The following is a 20,910-nucleotide window of genomic DNA, read 5'->3' as shown; positions in this document are numbered from 1 at the left end:
TCTCTCTCTGCCCCTTGCTGCTCACACTCTATCACTCTCTCAAAAACAAACATTAAAAAAATTTTAATTAAAATTTAAAAAATTTTTAATATTTGTTCATTTTTAATATTTATTTTTGAGACAGAGTGAGAGCACTTGTGCGCGCAAGCAGAGGAGAGACAGAGAGAGGGAGACACAGAATCCGAAGCAGGCCCCAGGCTCTGAGCTGTCAGCAAAGAACCTAATGTGGGTCTCAAACCCACAAACCTCAAGATCATGACCTGAGCCCAAATCAGACCCCAACCAACCGAGCCGCCCAGGTGCCCCCAAGACAGTCTCTTTAATTAACGGTGCAGGGAAAATTACACAGCTACATGCAAAAGAAAAACCACACCACTTTCTTATACCATATGCAAAAATGAGTTTAAATGGATTAAAGACCTAAATGCGAGACCTGAACTCAAAAAACATCTAGGCGAAAATATAGGCAGTAATCTCTTTGACATCAGCCTTAGCAACATTTTTCTAGATAGGTCTCCTCAGGCAAAGGAACAAAAGCAAAAATAACTTTACTGGGATCACACCAAAATATAAAGCTTTTGCACATGAAGGAAATCATCAACGAAATGAAAAGGCAACCTACTGAATGGAAGAAGATATTTGCAAGTGATATATACAATAAGGGGTTTATAACCAAAATATATAAAGAACTTATACAACTCTACCCTCAACAATTTGATTTAAAAATAGGCAGGGGACCTGAACAGACATTTTTCCAAAGACAACATACAGATGGCAGACGGCATATGAAAGATGCTCAACAACACTAATAAGGGAAATGCAAATCAAAACCATGAGATATCGCCTCACACCAGTCAGAACAGCCAGTATCAAAAAGAAGTAAGTGTTGGCAAGGATGTGGAGAAGAAGGAACCCTCGTGCACTGTTGGTGGGAATGTAAATTGATAAAAATCACTGTGGAAAACAATATGGAGGTTCCTCAAAAATTAAAAATAGAACTACCATTTTTGATCCAATAATTCCACTACTGGGTATTTACCTGAAGAAAACAAAAACACTAACTTGGAAAAACAGACGCATTCCTATTCTTATTATAGTACTATTATTATAGTACTATAGTACTATAGTACAGTAGCCAAGATATAGGAGCAACCCAAGTGTCCATTGGTAAGATGAGTGGATAAGATATAGTGTGTGTGTCCACACACACACACACACAATGAAGTATTACTCAGCCATAAAAAAGAATACCTTGCAGGGCACCCTGGGTGGTTCAGTTGGTTAAACGTCAGACTCTTGATTTCGGCACAGGTCATCATCTCATGGTTCATGAGTTCAAGGACCACCCTGGGCTCCACACTGACAGTGCAGAATTTGCTTGGGATTCTCTCTCCCACTCTCTCTCTGCCCCTACCCTACTCATGCTCTCTCTCAAAATAAATAAACTTTAAAATAAAATAAAATGGTAAATCTTAAAAAATATATATTGCCATTTGTGACAGCATGGACGGACCCAGAGGGCATTTTCCTAAGTGAAATAAGGCAGACAGAGAGACAAATACCATAGAATTTCACTTGTATGGAATCTAAAAAACAAATGAACAAAAAAAGCAGAAACAGGGGCGCCTGGGTGGCTCAGTCGGTTGAGCGGCCGACTTCGGCTCAGGTCATGGTCTCGCGGTCCGTGAGTTTGAGCCCCGCGTCGGGCTCTGTGCTGACAGCTCAGAGCCTGGAGCCTGCTTCGGATTCTGTGTCTCCCTCCCTCTCTGCCCTTCCCCCACTCGTGCTCTGTGTCTCTCTCTCAAAAATAAACATTAAAAAAAAAAGCTGAAGAAGAGAAAACACAGCATAGTTTTTTTCCATTTTTGTTTTAAAGTGGTAACTATATAAGTACTATCTATAAAAGAGAAAATCTATGGGAAAATACACAAAACCAGGAATGGAAGGTATATTTGGAATGTATCACTATATTTCATATTTCTGTAATGTGGATTTTTTCCTATTAATAGGCTAGCTTATACATTTTTAAAAGTGTCTTTTGTACTTAAAAATCTATATCCACCATACATTTCTGATTACAAAGAGAAAATATATTCTTCGATGGAGAGAGATGGTGGTTACTCACTTAGCCAAGTAATCAAACTTATCATTAATAAGGAGACATCCTGGCATTATGTGCCTCCTGATGTGACATAATTTGAAGTTTACGCCATTAACTATGACATTTTCTTGCCAAAAATACTTAATCTGAACCGAAATAAGCATCTAGACACTAGTGGTTCTCAAACTTGGAGGTCTTGTTCAAACACAGGTGGCTAGACCCCATCCCCAGAGGTTTATTCACAATTAAGTTCAGTAGATCTGGAATGAGGCCCAAGAATTGTCATTTTTGCCCCCACAGCTCCCAGATAATGCTGATGCTACTGGTCCAGGGATGACACCTTTGAGACCCACTGCTCTAGACCTAACTTTCAGTTCACAGAGATACAGAGACAGAACAAGTTAAATAATACCACGAAGAGCCTATCAGACATGTCTAGAATGTTGAACATCCTATATAACAACTGGCCTAGACTTTTTAAAAAGATAATATCCTAGGAATAAAGAAAAAGATGGAAGAAGGAATCAGCCTGTTGTAGATGAAAAGAAACCAGAGAGACATAACCCAGATGCACAAAAGAAATCACTGGATTCTGAGCTGGAATTTAAAACAAAAACAAGCTATAAGAAAACATTTTGGAAGAACGGAATAAATCGCAATACGGACTGGATATGATGCAATCATTGTTAATTTTCTCATACATGATAACGGATTGTGCTACAAAGGAGAAAGTCCTTATTCTTCATCAAGATGCGCTCTGAAGTATTTAGAGGTGAGAAGTCAGGACAGGCTCCAACTAAATCTCAAAGGATTCAAGAGAAAGACAGGTGCATGTGAGAGACACAAAACAAATGTGGCAACATATTAACAAATGGTTGAGTCTAGGTGGAGAGTAGACATGCTTTCATTGCACTGTTTCACTGTTTCTCTTTGAAAATTTTCAAAATAAAGAAACCTATAGACAGGATTGTTCTGATTGTGTGTGCAGTGGGAAAGGGGCCAGGATACAAACATAAAGAGACTGGAAGAGAATAAACCCAAATGTTAGTAGTGATTTCTCACTGTGGTGGGCTTGTAGGGGATTTCTTTTCCTTTCTAAATTTCATATTTAAAGAAAATGCTCTGTAATAGGTATATATCATTTTTATAATCAGAAGCAATTTAAGCAGGTTCTTAAAAACTTTGGATAAATGCGCTTGGAAGAAATCACATAAGCCTCTTCCCTGAGAGTCCACCCGAGGTACTCAGCTCAGTCTGCAAAATACAAAGGGTGCTCAGTGTGGGCAGCTTCTGATTTCATTTCCTGCCAGAACATCAGGCCATGGGGGGTTGTGGGGGCGGGGGGGCAACTCACTGACCTGGTGCTGGGTTTTGTTCTCCATATGCCCCAGCTTTGTGTTCATTTTATCCTGAACCGAACCCAGCTCTGCTCGGATCTCCTCCACAGCTGCCTCCAACTGGTTCTCCAGCTTGTTGATTAGGGGTTCACATCTACAACCATTTATTGGTGCCTAACAGGGGAACAATAAAGGAATCAATCCACTCATTCCCTCCTTCAACAAACTGGTTTTGAGTGCCCATCCAGTGCCAGTCAGTATGCCAGGGGGATACAGATGACGGAGGAGGCATAACTTTGGGATGTCCAATGGGCCAAGCTGTGGGTCCAACAGGCACTGAGAAGCTTCAGAGAGGGTAAGACACGGTCCCAATCCTTGTGGCTTTTATCTACTCTGGAGCCTCAAGATTACCTAGTCACTTAAGGATGGTGCACAAAGGTTTGTAACTACCCATTTGCCTGGGCCTCAGCAGCAGAGGTGTATCTGCAGTGTAGGGAGGGACATCTGGTTTATCTTCAAAGCTCATTGCCTTCCCAAGTCAACACTGCAAGCGGATATTAGCCCCCAGGAATAGTGTTAAACAGACAGCCTTGCTTAAGGCCTACGGTCCTATGACCAGACAGGGCTCATGAAGTACCTGCATCACCTTCCCGTCCTTGCCCCGGTACAGCGTGTAGAGCTGGTACGCTCTGAACTCATGGGGAGGGGGTGGCGGTGAACATCGGTGCCTGGGCCTCTTTTTAGGGTGACTGTGAGCATGCAAGTTCTTCTGGTGTCCAGGCTGTTGGTCTGCTGGTGGAGTGGGGTCAGAAAATGCTGACGCCTGTGGGAGAGGAAGCAACAATACCCCTGAGCACTGTGACATCTGCAAGACTGGCCCCCATCCAACGGCTCCCATCTCACCCTTGTCTTCCTTTGTCTCACGGCACTCCACTGTAAGCACCGCATGTCCAAAGAAATAGATCAACGCATTAACCTTGTGTTTGAAGTTACCCAGATTTAATTTTCGTGCTCTGGCTCCAAACCAGCAAGCCAAGTCCAGTGGCATTTTAGCTACTGGGCATGATGTGATCCCAGGGCCCTTGGCCAACCTGCCTCCCAACCCTCCCTTGGCTGCCTTCACGTGCCTCCTGACCTTGGGCCTTGACTTTCTCTGCCTGTTGTCCTTCGCCTTGGGCTCTGGGGAGGCGGACAGGACATCTTCTCTGGCCTCTTCTTTTCTGGGTGCAGCCTGTTCACTGCTGGGGGTGTCTCCTGCGGAGACACTTCCCTACAGAGGGGGGGAAAAAGAAGTGCCCAGAAACCAGTTCTAATTGCCCCCTCTGCCTTCTTCTGTAATGGTGTAAAATTCTGTTTGCGAGATTGCATCCACTAAAGGACCCACAGGAACCTTAGCTGATGACAAAGAGGGAACACTGTTTGGTGGTCTAAACTGAACATGTAGGACTTTCCCAGTTGGTTGAATATTTTGCTTTTACTTCATTAGGTGCCAAGGTAGACAGAGTCTTGGGTCTAATTCTATATCTTAGAGCTTCTGGAAGCTACCATAAACAGCTCAGCATTAGAAATTTTTAAATTTTTTTGCATTTCAACCACAGCAACAACAACCAAAAAAACCATTTATTCTTTGAACTTGGACTTCAGAATTCATAATGGAGTAGGAGAACCCCCTGAAATGAAAACATCACATTTCTAGTCCTTATAAGAACTTTTACAAATTAATATGTACAATTCACCCACAGGAACTTAATCAGAGTTACAATGCCTTAACCCTGAAAACTGATAAGAGGATTTTGAAATAGAACAATAAGCACTCGGTATAAAATTTTATGTGCCAAAAGTTGTCTTTATATCCTAGTCTTTTTCTTCCTGCGAGAGCTGAAAGGCATGGTTCGTTCCAGTTGTGCAAGCTGTTCACTGCACAAGGGCACCTAGCAGAGGGAGCTGAAATCCGGCTCTGGCTCTCTTTGCCTTATGCACCCTGAGCAGGGCTGGGCTGCCCAAGGGGCATCTTTTTCTAAATTTGCAACAGAGGAATCACATGGGCTAGTGCAACCTCAATCCATTCCCCAAGCCGAAAGAGAAGAAGCGACCCAGGCCAGTGGTTGTCAAACTTTAGTCCACACCAGAATCACCTGAAGGGCTTGTTCGAACAGACTGCTGGGCCCCCTCCCAGAGTTTCTGATCCAGTGGGTCTGAGGTGAGGCCCCCAACTCTGTGTTTCTAACAAGGTGCCAGATGGCACAGTGGACACTACATTTTGAAAATCACTGCCCTATACCATTAAGGGCCCAGCATTAGAGGCAGTGCTGTCCACACAGTAGTGATGAGGCCACAGACACATGGGGCTAGAAACTATGCCCAGACAAGGATGCCGAGAAAGACTGGCAACACAGGCACACGATCTGAAATCCTGGAGGAGTGGAGGACACGAAACCAAAGGGAAAACACGGACAACAGTTTGAAGAACCAGCGGAAAGGAGAGACAGAGGAGGGCACGGCCGCTGCCAGATGAACCCAGAAGGAACAGCCAGATTGTTTCCCACCCTCTGCAAGGGGGTGACGTTTGGGAGGGGCGGGAGAGCTACCCCCCACCTTGCTTTGTGCCACCTCATCTCTTGGCACAGACTGAGCTCTCCTCTCTTCCTTGAGCCTCTCTCTCTTTTTCCTCAGGCTTCGCCCACGACTGAAGCGCAAGACCTGAAGGAGGCAAGAGGCGGGGTTACAAACCACGGCGTGTGCAGCGTCGTGACAGCATTGTCCTTGGACCTGGTGCTCTGATCTAGTGGAACTTCCAGCCTAGGGAGAGACCAAGCAATCACATCAAACACGCATCTCTGCCTGCCTGCTGGGCACCGAGGTCTTGTGCTGGGCTCTGTAGGAGCCCAGAAGGAAGTAGGACATGGTCCCCGATCTCAAGGAGCTTATGGTCGAGGACAACAATAGGCATTTGTGTGCCAGGCCACGGTCGCCATAGGGGGGTGTGCAGGCTGTGCACTGCTTAACTCCAGGGAACACCACTCACAGACGAGGATAGGAACGGCATCCCCTGGACTCGCATAACACAGCGGCCCCACGCCAGGCAGTGTCTTGCTATCTTGGTACGCTGGACCTGAACTAGCCCATCATATTTTCTCTTGACCAAACTGTATTCAAGTCAGCTTTTAGTTTGCTTCAAACACTGAGGTTCATCTGTGAACCATGGTACCAACCATGGGGCAGGAATCTGGTCCCCAAAAGGAAGCATTTGGCCTGCCCGAGAGGGCAGGAAGGTGGAACAGACACAGGCAAGTAGACATGGGGTCCGATAGCCCGATTTTGGAATTCAGCAGCAGCTAGCTGTAGGATCTTCTGGCAAGTTATTTGCCCTTTCTGTATTCTGTAAATACGGGGAGTTAATGGAATTAACCAAGACAAAGCAAGTGGCTGGCATACCCTGGACTTTCAGGCACTGTTAGGTGCCTCCCTCCTGCCTTGGCCCCTCGAGTTGCTTAATTGGCCAGACGAAGTTTAACCAGAGTACAGAGCTTTGAGCTGGCAGAAGCTTTCAACTCATGGCCTTTTACTTCCAGCCCCAGAGTCACTCCCTTTCACTAAGGAGGTCCAGAAAGGGAAAACACTTCTTCAAGCTCTAATTTTTTTGCAATAAAACATTTTATGGTCTTCATCTGTAGATAGAGAAGGGTTCTCCGAAGTTCAGTATAGTGCTTTCATCTAAATGTTCAACTTTCTTGTGTTCATTAAATTCAAGTGACATCATATGACAAGAAGGACCTCTATGGACAGCAGTACAATCTAAATGGAGAATTCCTGACGACATCTGCCTGTGGCTAAACCAGATTTTTAAATTGTATTCTCATCCTCTAAGCCAACAGCTCTGAAAGTGTCCACGGAACCCCGGGTGCACGAAACTAAAATTATTTTCATGACGGCGTAACAATGTCGGCTTTTTCCCTCTCACGGATTGTACAGCAGTGTTTACCAGAAGCTGCACACGACACCCCAGTGGGTCACGTGCAGAAGTAGAGGGCAGCCCTCCGTCTTTCCACTAAGACGGTAAGGAGATTTGCAACAGTGTAACATAATGCTACCTACTCTTCTCCCATAACTTTTGTTTTGAAAAATAGTTATTGCTCATAAAGACAATGCTATTTGTTACAAAATGAACTTACCATCTTTAACATTTCTCAAATTTCAAACATGGACACTATTAATAGATATAATTCACACACAGCTCTTAATGGGCCTCTAGAACATTAGATGTCCCCAGATCAAAAGGTCTGAGAACCATCTCTGAAACTAAATTCAGACCCACTAGGAAGTCAAGTCTGATGAGAAGAAGTGACTAATGCCCACTGCTCATTCGGTTTATGGGCTCTTAGAACAGGACACAGCCCCAGCATGAATCCAAAATTCACTTTCAAAAGCATTTGTGAACATATCAATCTAAAATGAGAAGGGATACTCAGAGGTCACCCAAATCATCAGAGTAATTCCCTCCACAGACCAGGTTATTAGCCAGTGCAAATAACTTTGCATGGCGTACAGCCTTTCTCAGCGAACCATATCATCTACCAATGGAACGTCATCAATCTTTTCTAGTTCACCGAAATCAGGGAATATGGATCTTTAGAAAGATCTTAGTACTGCTGTGAGCCATTGAAATCCACGGTCCACTAAGGTGCCAAGGCAAAGGAATTTCCTGTTTCACACAAAGAGGAAAGCTAGTTCTGTAACTTGAGAACAAAAGAACAACATGTATACAATTTTATGCATATTCCAAAGTTCCTTGTTCATATTGAGAACAGGGTTTAGCATATACAATCGTGTAAAATACTTCCATAAGATGTCATCCTATTTGCTATTCAAATGGGCATGGAAAAACTGAAGTCATTTTTTAAAATGGAAACAGTAAAGGAGAACCACATAGGAAAATGGTCCATGGGAAAGCCTCTCCCCTAAGAACACAGATCCTTGAGTTCTGGAGACAAAGGACAGGGGGATCAAAGGCCTGTAAGTCTGTACCTTGGGGGATACTACACCCCACAAAATTTGATGATCTTCACATGGCTGAGGACACAGCTGGCTGTCTAAACTGCCAATACTGAAATGCCAGATAACAGAGATAAATTCTGACATTTATTATAGCATGCTGTACTTTTTGATCTGTAAGAGACCAGCCTTTTGCTATCAGGATTCATGGATGTGACTCCAGTAATGATTTGTTCACAAATAGTTGGAAAGAGGTGGAAACTTCTTCCAAAGGACCACCTGACTCATGCCTGTCAGAGGCTCCAAGGATGTCCAGACGCTACTGAGAAGCACTAACTCCACAGGGAACAGGGTGACCAGTTTTCCAAAAACAAAAATCTTAACTACTTCCACAAACCGCTCGTTATATCAGGTAGGTTCTTAAAATTTAAATGACCCGAAGGCCATTCAGACCCTTCGGTTGACTGGGATCAGGCTCTGATGCAGCAGGCTGGTATCTGGAATCTTCCTCCGGCTCTCCGAGACTTTATCTTCTCACAACATTAGTCAGAATAAGGTAGAAAACAAATCAGTTTTCACTGTAATGTAATACAGAGCAGCTCCGATGGGGAAACAAACCATTTCCTTAATGTTGGACATTTAGGTTAACAAAATATTGGACAGCAACAACAACAAAAAAAGCATACTGGCTTCCATTATGATGAGTAATTTTGAGAACTACAGAACATTTTTCTATTATAGTTAAGATAAAGGGCAGCATACAAAAGGGTAGGCACAATTGTAAAAATCATGCGTCTGAAAGGGAATATGAACAAAAACAGTTATTTCAGGGCACTAAAATGATGAATAGCTTATAAATTACTAAATCTGTTAGAGGATTTCAATCTCAGCTCAAACGATATCAATTTTTTAACTTAAATGCCTAAAATACCATTATTCAATAAAAAAAGGAAAGAAAGCTATTTTATACTTAACTGCCTCTAATGGACGTGTGAAACATTGTGAAAATATTAAAAGAATCTTGTAACTTTATTCTTTTTTCTCCTGCTGAAAAAAATTAAACCAATCGTATGAAAAAAAAAAAAAAAGTTTTGTTTTTTTTTTTTTTGTTCACCCAGACCGGGATCCCTTCCTCCCACCTTTCTCTAGAAAAGGCTCCTCCCCTCTAACCATACAGTCAGATGGACGCAGCTATCTTCCTAAAGTGCCTGTCCTGCTCGTTCAGGCCGTTTGCCCCAAGCTCGCCAATCATGATCCTCTTCTGCGACCAGAACTTCTTCCCTGAGAACCTGGGGAGTTAGGGTCCACAAAGCTGGTAATGCCAATGATCCAGCCACGGGGAAGAAATGATGCCCGTGTATGAAGACAAGCCTACTGAACTTGAAGTCTCTTGTTCTGGTTATCTTAGAAGCCCCAAATGGATTCCTGCCTTTTCCACTGCCTGGTTGTGAGCCCATCAGTTTCCTGTTTAAGTTAGTTTGATTTGGCTTTCGTAGATGGCCAGAGAATCACAACAACTTTGCAGCCCCGCATAATCAATAGAATGGGAAATGTAATCAATCCTACCTGGGGAGCTTTAGTGAGGAGAAGAGCAACTTCCGGATTATTGTGGTAGCGGGCAGTCTCCAGTGGAGTCTGGCCTGCCTAAGGAAAGGCAAAGTGGGGGACAAGTGAGTAAGAGAGACCAACCCTGCACCCTAGCCCAACTGGGACAGCAATTCTGTGCTCAGTCACACCAGCACCTACACGTGCCCAACAAAATACAATCGCATAGAAGACCTGGCCTCACTCTTGAGCCTCCTCCATTCGACGAGGGGGCCAAATCACACCTGAGGGCCCAACGATTAATAACAACAGAGGGTAAGTGCTCTAGGAAGCAAAGCTCTGGAATACCTGCCCACCAAGGAATGCTTCCTGGAAGAGAGAGGAGAGAATGTAAACATCTCCCCAAAGGGAAAGATTTAGTTGAAGAAACACAAAGGATCATAAAGTCCAGCCAAGCAATGAATTTTCCCTGGAGAAGTGGAGAAGGCACTTGGAAGGGCAGACTGGGGCACAGCCACACAGTTTCAGGACCTGGACTGTGAGAGACAATTAGGTAGCTATGGCCATAATGGAGGCTCCAGGGAGATGAAGCCAAAAAGTAGGGAGTTGACAACAGTGGGATTCAAAAGAAGGGAAAGGCATCAGGGGACAGGCACAATGGTGCACCACCCAATACAGGTCGAAGAGGAGGAGGAAGGCGGGCACTCTCCATACAACTGTTCCACCCCCAGCCTTTCTCAGTCTGTCAGTCTGTGCTACTTCAGACCACAGGTCAGCCTTAAGAAGAAAGGGTGCCTGAGCTGGTGCCTGCCATAGGACCTAGGAGAGAGAGGGAACAATGGTGGGGTGGGATATTAAGAAAAAGAAGGAAGGAATAAGGTGATTTTGGAGAAGGGAGTTCGAGTTTTGAGGATGATTAATCTGATGATCATGTGGCCACTTTTCTGAGGACCCTGTCTGTTTACAGGGCAGGAACTCACTTTCAGTAACATCCACTTGTCAGTTTACTTAGACACCTCTGACCTTCCTTTTCCTGCCAGGATATGCTCACTTGAGCTAGGAGTCTAGAGATGAACCCTTAGGGCTCATCAACTCATGGAGCTGCTATGAGCAAGGGTTCCCTCAAGCTGGCCTCTGGGGTCCTCCTGTTAGCAGACCTCTAATCTCTTACAAAGTAAGGCTAAGGGAGGCTGTGTGCCCTGCAGGAGGTGAGGTAAGTAACAACACACTCCATTCTGGAAAGGGGTGGGAATGATTTCTAGAAACACTGTTGCAGCTTAACTTACATTATTAACAATGGTTCCATCTGCTCCAGCTTCCAGTAAGATTTTAACCACCTTCTTGTGATTTAGGGCAGCAGCAACATGAAGTGCTGTGTCTCCGGCCTGAAATTAAATCAGAAGAAAGGCAGCTAAACTCCATCTGATCATGGCTCACAGCCTTCCGGCTTTTCATCCCATGGCCTGGTAAGTAGCTTTTCAAATTAGGATTGGCTTTAGACTGATAGGGGACCCTTTCCTCAAGGGTTATGTGGTTCTCCTTAAAGAGATCGTTTTAAAATGACCTATGTACAAAGATCGCATTCCTTTCTGACTGAGGATACTAGAAATCACAGGGAAGGACAGGGGGGCAATCTGGGGTTGTTGAGAATGGGGACCTGAAGCTTTACACCAAGGTAGGATGACGGACAGATAGCCAGGGGCCAGCAGGCTAGCCATCACAGAGCTCTGTACCATATCCCTCTGCCCAGAGGGCCGCTTGATTTCTGAGCGCTAGAATGAACAAAAGCTGTGAAAGTAGTTACTTCTACAAACACGGGGGGAGGATCCCAGGTGGGATCACATTCCCACCTGCTGGAATGTGAAGGGCCCACTAGGAATCACTTTGCAGGCTCAGGGTATTCTTCGTTTGGGTGGAGTCACTGAAAAAAATCAGTGTTCACTTAAGACCAGCTGTTTTCAACCTCTTACCAAATAGCCTATAATAAAGTTCATATTTACTTTATATCTCAAAAAAAGTTCAGACAATCAACCATGAAAGGAGGCTATAGACAAATGGAGCTTGATGGGCCAATTCCATATGTAAACGCTGGTGTTTCCCCAAGCAGAAGGCTATGAATAAACCAGGCCAATACAAATGTTAAATAATCCATCCTCTCCCATTGGGTGATCAAGTAAAGCTCCAGATAACTTGTTTTCCTGGGCAGCATGAAAACGCCACTATCCCATGGCCCTCCCCCACTGAAAGTAGCCAGGGAAACGTTTAGTTCGTTGCCAAGTCACTTAGTTGTGTGTACTGGGCAGTGGTTTCTAATCCTGGCTGCACGCTGGAATCAGTGGAGGAGCTTTACTAACTACTGATGCTGGGGTCCCGCCCCTGGCACGCATTTAATTGTTCTGAATTGTAGGTTGGGCGTGGTGATTTTTAAAGCTCCCAGGTGCCTGAAACATCCTGCCAAGGTGCAGAACCACTGGTTAGTGGGGGCTGGGTACAGGTAATCTGATGGACCAGAATCTGTTGCGGGGCTGCAGAATGACAGGATGTATTTAGCTGTGTCAGTGGTTCTCAATCCTGACTGCACACTCAGGTCAGGAACTTTCTAACAATCCCATTACCTGGATTCTGGTCATTTAAACTCGGGTAGAATTCAGGAATGGTATTTATAACTGCCCTGTTGGTTGATTCTTATATGCAGCCAGGATCAGAAACCACTGTTATGGGGCATGGTTAACCTGAATAATGATTTTTAAAACTTCAAATATATGTACCCAAATGCAGAAATGTCAAACAATTTATCATTTAGGTATCAATAAATGCCAAGACATTTAAAAAATCTAAACTACTGAAAATCATGCCCATTTCCATGGAACACTGTAGTAATCACAGCTTTATTGCACACCCCCCACTATACGGACAGACACAGACCACATACCCAATTTTACAGAGACCAGAGACTTCATCCGATCAAAGTGGCAGGGCAAGGAACAGAACTCTAATTCCCTTGCTTATTTACTAAGCCACAGTCTTCTTTGTGGGTTTCCTTTGTAAAAAGCATTAAAAGCAAAACCTGCCCCAAGATCTTCAGAAAATGGTTAATATGCAAATGTGGAGATACGCACTGGAATAAGAGCAGGCTCTCTTCCCTCTAGAAGGCCAGATAAATCAGGACCACGGGGACTCAGTGGAACACACATGCAAAGGGCAGCACGGGCCCGGTCCCAGACCTCTGCCCCCGTTTGTGCTAACACACCTGTCAGCCTTGTGAGAATGGGGCCTGGCGGCCATGGGGAGGACACATGCACTGACCTGGTTCTTTTCATGGACAGAACAGAAAGCACTGAGGAGGAGCTTAATGATGGACAAGTGATTATAGCGTGCAGCAACGTGCAAACAGGTATCGCCTGCCTGCGGACAGAAATCAAACTCTGAGCACAATCTGAGCAATTACAAAAAGTTAAAAAAAAAAAATCATTAAAAAAACTGGCAGACTAGCATATATTCTTTAGAGGGTATCAGCCTGAATTGAAATGATTCTCTTTACCGTAGACACTACTCCAAGACTCGCAGCTCCGTGCTGTCTGCAGCCCCACCTGCATTCTGCCATGCAGACTCTTTCAGGTCTCATACACTGGGTGCCTGCCCCCCACAAGGCCGTCACAAGAGCGAAGGCAGGCTCTGCTTACCCAGCACTTGATAAGAATCCACTGACCACAGCCTCTCCTGCAGCCCAAAGGCTCCAGAGTATACCGAATTAAGACCAACAGCACCACTTTGGAAATGAGCCCTTTTCCATCATGGGTTCCTCATGGCTCAAAGGACAGGGCAGCAGGGAGAGCGGTCAGATTTTAAGATCACATGTGTTCTAAAAAAATTAGAGCTGCATCCCATTTTAGCAGGACTCCAACATCTCACATGGGGCAGAGTAGTCTGGGGAGCTGATGAGGAAGCAATCACTGGGCATAAAACAGAACATTCAGAAAAACTCAGGATCAAGATCTTCCTTGGTGGTCACAGGCTAAGCTGCTCCCAGAGAGACAAAACGGGAGACAAAGTCATGACATTCTGCAGTGTTTTCTTGAGGTTTTCATCCTAACTTTGTCTAGAGATGGCAACCACTCAGCATAACCTTCTCCCCTGGATTAAGAAGGAGCACACGTGGGAAGCCTGGGTGGTTCAGTCAGTTGAACATCCGACTTTGGCTCAGGTCATGATCTCCCATTCATGGGTTCGAGCCCCACATCAGGTTCTGTGCTGACCACTCAGAGCCTGGAACCTGCTTTGGATTCTCTGTCTCCCTCTCTCTCTGCCCCTCTCCTACTCACACTTTGTCTCAGTCTCTCAAAAAATAAAACGTTAAAAAAATTTTTTTAATAAAAATTAAAGAGAAAAAAAAAGGAGCCAAGCTCAAAGCCAAGGTTCAGGGCATTCTGAGACCCACTGTAGAAGAGTCTGCCTTCAGGGAGACCTCAACTAAGGCTTTTGTGTGTGTGTGTGGGGGGGGGGAGCCTCAATCTCTAGTTGAGAGCCTGAGGCATGGGACTTACAAAGGAAAAAATGGCTGCTTTAGAGGGAGGAGGCACACCCATGTGACCTTGAAAGTCAAGCATTCTCTAAGAACTACTGACCCATCGGCTCATCTCAAGAGCACCTGGGTAATCGATTTGTAGATGCTGGCCAAGGAGCATCAGACCTCCCCTGGATGGCATCAACTGTACAACAATATGTGGGCAGGTTTCCTAGGCTCATCTGCCAGCACACGCTGTGAGAAATGTTAAAACAAACCCAGGCTGAGGAGTGAAGGGAAAAGAAGAGGGGAGAAAAACAGTGTTTGAGTCTTGATGACTCTTCCGACCCTAGAGAACCCCTTAGGACATAGCAAAAAAAAAAAAAAAAAAGAATACTTTATAGATAGCCCCCAAATGCTTTTCACATTTTCATTTTCCAGATGTTAACACTCAAGTATGCTTTCGGAGTTATTTTCCTAGGTGACATAAGAGAGCACAAGAGAAGCCGGTGTTGTTCACCCACGTTATTTTTGAGGTCGGCTCGGGACCCGCCCAGCAGGAGGACTCGTGTGCTCTGGGAGTGGCTGTTCTGGCAGGCCAGGTGCAGAGCCGTGTTCCCCGCCTTGGAGAGAGGCAAGAGAAGGGAGGACACGTTAGCGACAAGCTTCTCGGCAGACCTGCGCCGGGCAGGCTTTGCAGAGGGGTGATGCTTACAGGGAGATAGTCAATGCTCACATTCTCTGCTTCCTGATTGGTGATCCCAGCAGAGGTGTTTCAGTGGCAAGAACATTTAATGTGGAATCCAAATGGGCACAAGAGGCACATCTGTCATAAAACCTTGGTTCCAAGTCCCAGCTCTACAACTTATGAGTTGAAAGTCACCGGTCAAGGCTCTTAACTATTCTCAGTCTTGAATTCCTTACCTGTTAAATGGAGTGTGACCCCTACGTCCTGAGGCTGTGAGGATGAATTCAGAGTGCCTAGGAGAGTATTTGCTTAATGGTAAAATGCTGTGCACACAGCACCACGTTCCATTCCTTTTGAAGAGGCCTGCATCCTTCCTGGCCAACACAGATAATAGCTGTGGCTACAAAACACCCCTGGACTAAAGGCAAAACAGGCCACTTCCTATAAGTGCAGGTAACTGAGATTCAACTTGTAAGCCTCTCGAAAATCGTCCATTCTTGTATTCTCCTTGAAATATCAAAATTTGAACTACGGATGAGGTACCCACATAGCAGGAAATACAATTATATCCATCACTTACCATACAAATAGCTTTTTGGACTCTATCCTCAATATGCCAAGTAAAAGTGACAGACAAGGGTCAGAATAATGTCCACAGTAATCTTACAGAAAGAATTCATGACATGAACAGAACTTTTTAAAACCATGCAAACAGTGCCCACAAAAGCTGCTGATAAAGAAAAGTAACAAGAAAAGCAGGCAGCACAAGAGGAGATTCAGTGTTAGAGAGGGCCTAGGAGCATACCGGAGGTTAAATCTATAAGCTCGGTGATTGTTCGGCTGAGCTAAAAAGCTGGGTCAGGACTGCAACTGTGTGGGCTCAAAGCTATTTCATTGCCTGTTTACAGCTTTGCCTCACCCAGGATCTGGATCACACAGCACTGTCTGGACACACTCACAGATGTTCTGTTCCTCACCTCTTGAAAAGAGGAATGAGTTTTATTAAAACACACACACAACAAAACCGTACGTCACTGGTTCACTTACCTCCCCTCTCATACCCTTAGCTCTAAGTAGCCTGGTAGAATCTTTCTTCCTCACTGCTCCCTCCAGGAAGTTGGGGGTTGTAAACCTGAGGGTTTAGTGAACTCAGTGGTTATCAACCTTCTGCTGCACCTTAGAGTCACCTGCGGGAGCTTTTAAAACTATCAGTGCTCAGCTGCAATGCTTCCAGGGGCTCTGATTTACTTGGCCTGGGGGAAGCTCAGGTTTTAGCACTAATGAAGTCCCAAATTCCAGGAAACCCCTCAGTTCAGGGGAAACTGGGACAGCCCGTTACCTTTGGCCTGGTCACCAGGTGAGTTTGTTTCTTCTCCCCCTCTCTTTTTTGTTTGTTGAAAGTTTTCCAGGAGATTTTAAAACACAGCCAGGTAGAGAGCCACTGCTAGCTCACCTCTCAAAAACAAAGGATCTGCCCCCATTTTAAACCCTCCATTCCCTGTGGAAGGGCTCAGTGCCTGGCTTGCTGTGTGATTCTTACTGCACAAGGAGTAGTTTGTCTCAAAGGTGTTGGCTTCGTGGGATTATTAACTGTATTGAATAAACGAATGAAATAAAAGAAATCTGATGGTTCTAGAACTATGTACCAAACTGCTTTGCTAATAAGAAAATATTAATTATGCCGAAAAACATTTGGATCAAGAAAATTAAAAACCGTGGGTTAGCATAAACAAATTATGGTATGTTCACACACTGGAATATTACGAAGCAATAAAAAGGAATGAATTAGGGGCACCTGGGTGGCTCAGTCAGTTAAGTGTCTGACTTCAGTCAGGTCATGATCTCGCAGTTCATGAGTTCAAGCCCTGTGTCAGGCTTTGTGCTGACAGCTCAGAGCCTGGAGTCTGCTTTGTGTTCTAGGTCTCCCTTGCTCTCTGCCCCTCCCCCACTATTACTCTGTCTCTCAAAAAATAAACATTAAAAAAATGTTTTTAAGGAATTAATTAATCACACATGTAACAACATGGAGTCATCTCAAAAACATTAAGCTAACTGAAGGAAGTCACTTGCAGTGACTTAAAGAAGTCAGATACGAAATGCTGCATACTATACAATTCCATTTGTATGACATTCTGGGAAAGGCAGAACAGGAGCTGGGGGTGGTGGGTGGGAACACCGCCACCAAAGGGCACAAAGGAAGCCTTGGGGTGATGGAAACATCCTATTATCTTGATTGTGGTGGTGGTTACACAACTGTATACTTTTGCCAAAATTCATACAACAGTATACCTAAGACAGATGAACTTTATTGTATATGGATTATACCTCAGAAGCTGACATTTCGAAAACGTAACCTAGGTAGATCTATGTAGCAGGCATTTTTCCCATCCTAATAAGTACTTATTTCCAGACAGGGGCTGATCTACTAAGAAGAACCTTTCTTATATAACAGAATATGATTCACTCTTAAAAAAAGAGAGAAACTCTATCATTTGTCACACGTATGAACGTGGAGCACATTATGTATGCTAAATGAAACAAGCCAGACAGAGAAATAAATACTGTATGGTATCACTTAGATGTGGAGGGTAGGGCAAATAGGGAGAAGTTGGTAAGTACAAACTTTCAGTTTTTCGATGAATAAGGTCTAAGGATCTAATGTAAAACATGGTGATGACAGTTGGTAAACTATATTGTATAACCGAAATTTACAAAAACTAGAACTTCAATGTTTTCATCAAAAAAAAAGTTTTAAAGGGTAAATGTGAGGTGATGGGTGTCTTAAGACATTACATATATGAAGCCATCACTTTGTACATTTTAAATATCTTATAATTTTATTTGTCTGTTATACCTCAATAAAGCTGGGGGTGGCAGAGGACTTTTCTAGAAGCTTCCTCAGAGGCTGTGGCTGGTACAGAACATGGAAGTCCTTCTTCTGGGATAACACCTACCTTTGCTTCTGCTGTTTTATCCATGGAGAACTTGTGGCTTTCCACAATACTTTTGGGGCCCTACACAGGATAGGAGGCAGTGTGATGGAGTAGACAGACTCAGGATAGTTTATGGCCCTGACTGTGTTACAAACAAGTCAGGTGTCTAAGATAAGACTACCAGCTCCCAGCTTAGGCTTCCCTATCCATTAACTAGGAACCACCTACTTCTCAGAGTTCAAGGATCTAACGTACACCATGGATTCACCTACAACTCACGTTCCAGACAATGTACCACGGTGAAGAAATGAAGAAGCCACCAGTCTGCCAGGCATTATTGGAAATATTATGATGCGTGGCTTGCTTCTTTTATTCAAGCTTCTGTCCCATGAGGGAACCATGAGAAACATTTAACGAGTAGATGACATCACAGAGTGGTGTGTGGTGCCAAGGGAGCCCTGTAGGAAATACCCTGATGCGCCTTTGGGGAGGGTGCGGCCGCGGCCCTGGAAGCCTGAGTTGGAGGTCTACGGGCAGGAATGAGGAGCGAGATACCCCACAGGGAGCAGGGGTGAGCCCACTCTGATAGCACAGGAGGCACATACTAGGAAAGGCACAGGGAAGAGGCTGCAGACAGACTGAGGCCACTCCAGGGAGGCCTGAGGCAGTGCCAGGCTGAGGAGCTTTACTGGAAGGTTTCTGGGCAGGGGAGGAACAGGATGCAGAAGGAGGGAGGCAAGCTGGCCAATCTGCTGTGAGGCTTCTGAAATAATGCTGGGATGCATTCAGTAATAATGAGCACATGAAGAGAGGGATAAGACCTGAGCAGTGCTGGGAGGGCAGATAGGAAAATGAGGGAGAACAGGTGCTACTGGCCTGCTTGCCTAACCGCACTCCAATAAACCAATGGGAAAGCAGGGAGTCCCAGGAGAGCTCAAAGGAAGTCAAAGCCACTCCAGTTTGTCTTGCTCACCACGGAGATTATGTTCACTATGGAGTTCCAAGCTTTCATTTCCCCTGCCAGGTTCCACATGCTCTCCTAAGCTCTTGCTCTGCTCAGAGAGGAGGTTCCCACAGGGACAAAAGCCCATAGCCATCCTCACCTGTGAATGGGGAGTTCTAGCACCTGCTGGGCCTCACCTTGTTCTTGGCAAGCACGTTGGCTCCTGCTTTAACGAGCAATTTGGCTGACTGGCTAAAACCGTGCCAGGACGCTTCGTGTAGGGCCGTATTCCCATCCTGAGGAACACATACAGAGACAGAGAACACATTACCCAAGACCGAAGTCATCTCATTATAATCAGTACATTGTAGCGTATTCCTAGGCCACACCACAGGTCCTTTTGATTTCAAAAGAGGCTTGTCGAGGCACCTGGGTGGCTCAGTTAAGCGTCCGGCTTCGGCTCAGGTCATGATCTCACAGCTCAGGAGTTTGAGCCCCGCGCTGGGCTCTGTGCTGACAGCTCAGAGCCTGGAACCTCCTTCAGATTCTGTGTCTCCCTCTCTCTTTCTGCCCCTCCCCCGCTCATGCTCGCTCTCACACTCACACTCTTTCTCTCTCTCAGAAATAAACACTAAAAAGAAAAAAAGCTTCTCATCTGAACCAGAGCCCAGAAAATGATTTCAGTGGCTAGTTTCTCCATTCTCCCAGAAATAGTACGTAACAAGGACCATTTTAGATTTATGATGTACAATGGATGCCTTCAGGCATTAGGGCTTAAATCTCCCTGGGAACCCTGGCTGAAAAAGGCTCATCCACAGGTCACATTTAACAGAAAGCAACATCAAGACGGCAGGCATGATGTTCATTCCTTCCCACCTCCATCACTCCTTGGGGTCTGCTCTGCTCTGCTCCCGGCCCGAGAGAGAACCCTGCAAAGTCCAGCTCCGTAAGTTGCTGGGCCCAAGGACCAGGGAGGCAGATTCCTCCTCTCTTTTTCTTTCCCCAAATTTAATCTGACGCAGCTTAATCCAACGTCTCAGGGACCGAAATAAATAAGCAGGCACCAAGAAAGCAGTGAGTTGTAAATAATATAAACAAGTGTCCTCAATATGTGGCTTTAAAAAAAAAAAAACCAACCAATTAACAAACACAGCGGTATTCGGTTAACTTCCTACAGAAAAAGAAGTATTAAATGCAGTGAAGTGTGTGGGGTGGGGCTGAGAGGGTTGGGGTTACAGGGAGAGAGAAGCACAGAGAGGAGAGGTAGAGAGACCACCTGTGCTGTTCCAGGTCAGAGTGTAGGGCACTGTCCAGTCATGTCCAGGCGCTGGCTCTGACTTTTGTTTGTCCATACCACGAGACAGGCTGAATGGTGTGGACAACCCACAAGTGGAAGTCGAGGGTCTCAAAGGCCATAGTCGGGGAGTGACCCTACAGAGCGAAATGGTGCTGGGAAGGTCAGTGGCGATGTGCGGCCTGGCCAGTGGGACTGACTGCACAACGCAGGAAGCAAAAGTCAAAGTGACTGGACGGGGGCACTGTTGAGGGGGCCTCCAGTGTGCTGATGTGATCTGCTTCTTGATCTGGGGGCTCACATAGATGTGCTCTGTTAGTGAACACTCATGGAACTTTACACGTATAACGTGCACATTTTTCTGTATATATATTACATGTAATAAAAAGTTGTCTAAAAAAGTAAGCAGAGGCTGAACTGCACCTGTGAAGTTCCATGTTTTAAGACTGTTTAACAATTTATTTATTTTTTTATTACATTTATTTATTTTTGAGAGACAGAAAAGACAGAGCACAAGCGAGAGAGGGGCAAAGAGAAGAGGAGACACAGAATCCAAAGCAGGCTCCAGGCTCT

General features: G+C 45.0%; 1 protein-coding gene across 9 annotated transcripts in view; it reads right to left on the bottom strand.

Moving 5' to 3' along the window:
• Window positions 1–20,910, bottom strand: part of ANKRD6 (ankyrin repeat domain 6) — a 221,140-nt gene that overhangs the window by 9,635 nt on the left and 190,595 nt on the right. For 5 of the 9 annotated variants that reach the window (XM_045499026.1, XM_045499024.1, XM_045499028.1 and 2 more), the window contains 9 exons: window positions 19,241–19,339; window positions 15,004–15,102; window positions 13,282–13,380; window positions 11,262–11,360; window positions 9,997–10,074; window positions 6,034–6,138; window positions 4,574–4,708; window positions 4,076–4,261; window positions 3,460–3,612 (listed from right to left, as the gene is read on the bottom strand). In XM_045499026.1, the coding sequence (XP_045354982.1) occupies window positions 3,460–3,612; window positions 4,076–4,261; window positions 4,574–4,708; window positions 6,034–6,138; window positions 9,997–10,074; window positions 11,262–11,360; window positions 13,282–13,380; window positions 15,004–15,102; window positions 19,241–19,339 (1,053 nt within the window). The remainder of the gene's footprint in view (window positions 1–3,459; window positions 3,613–4,075; window positions 4,262–4,573; window positions 4,709–6,033; window positions 6,139–9,996; window positions 10,075–11,261; window positions 11,361–13,281; window positions 13,381–15,003; window positions 15,103–19,240; window positions 19,340–20,910) is intronic. The other 4 variants (XM_045499031.1, XM_045499030.1, XM_045499029.1 and 1 more) reach the window with 3 other exon arrangements.

This window comes from Leopardus geoffroyi, chromosome B2, assembly GCF_018350155.1.
Source record: "Leopardus geoffroyi isolate Oge1 chromosome B2, O.geoffroyi_Oge1_pat1.0, whole genome shotgun sequence".
NCBI classification, from domain to species: Eukaryota; Metazoa; Chordata; class Mammalia; order Carnivora; family Felidae; genus Leopardus; species Leopardus geoffroyi.
This window is presented reverse-complemented; position numbering and strand designations above follow the sequence as displayed.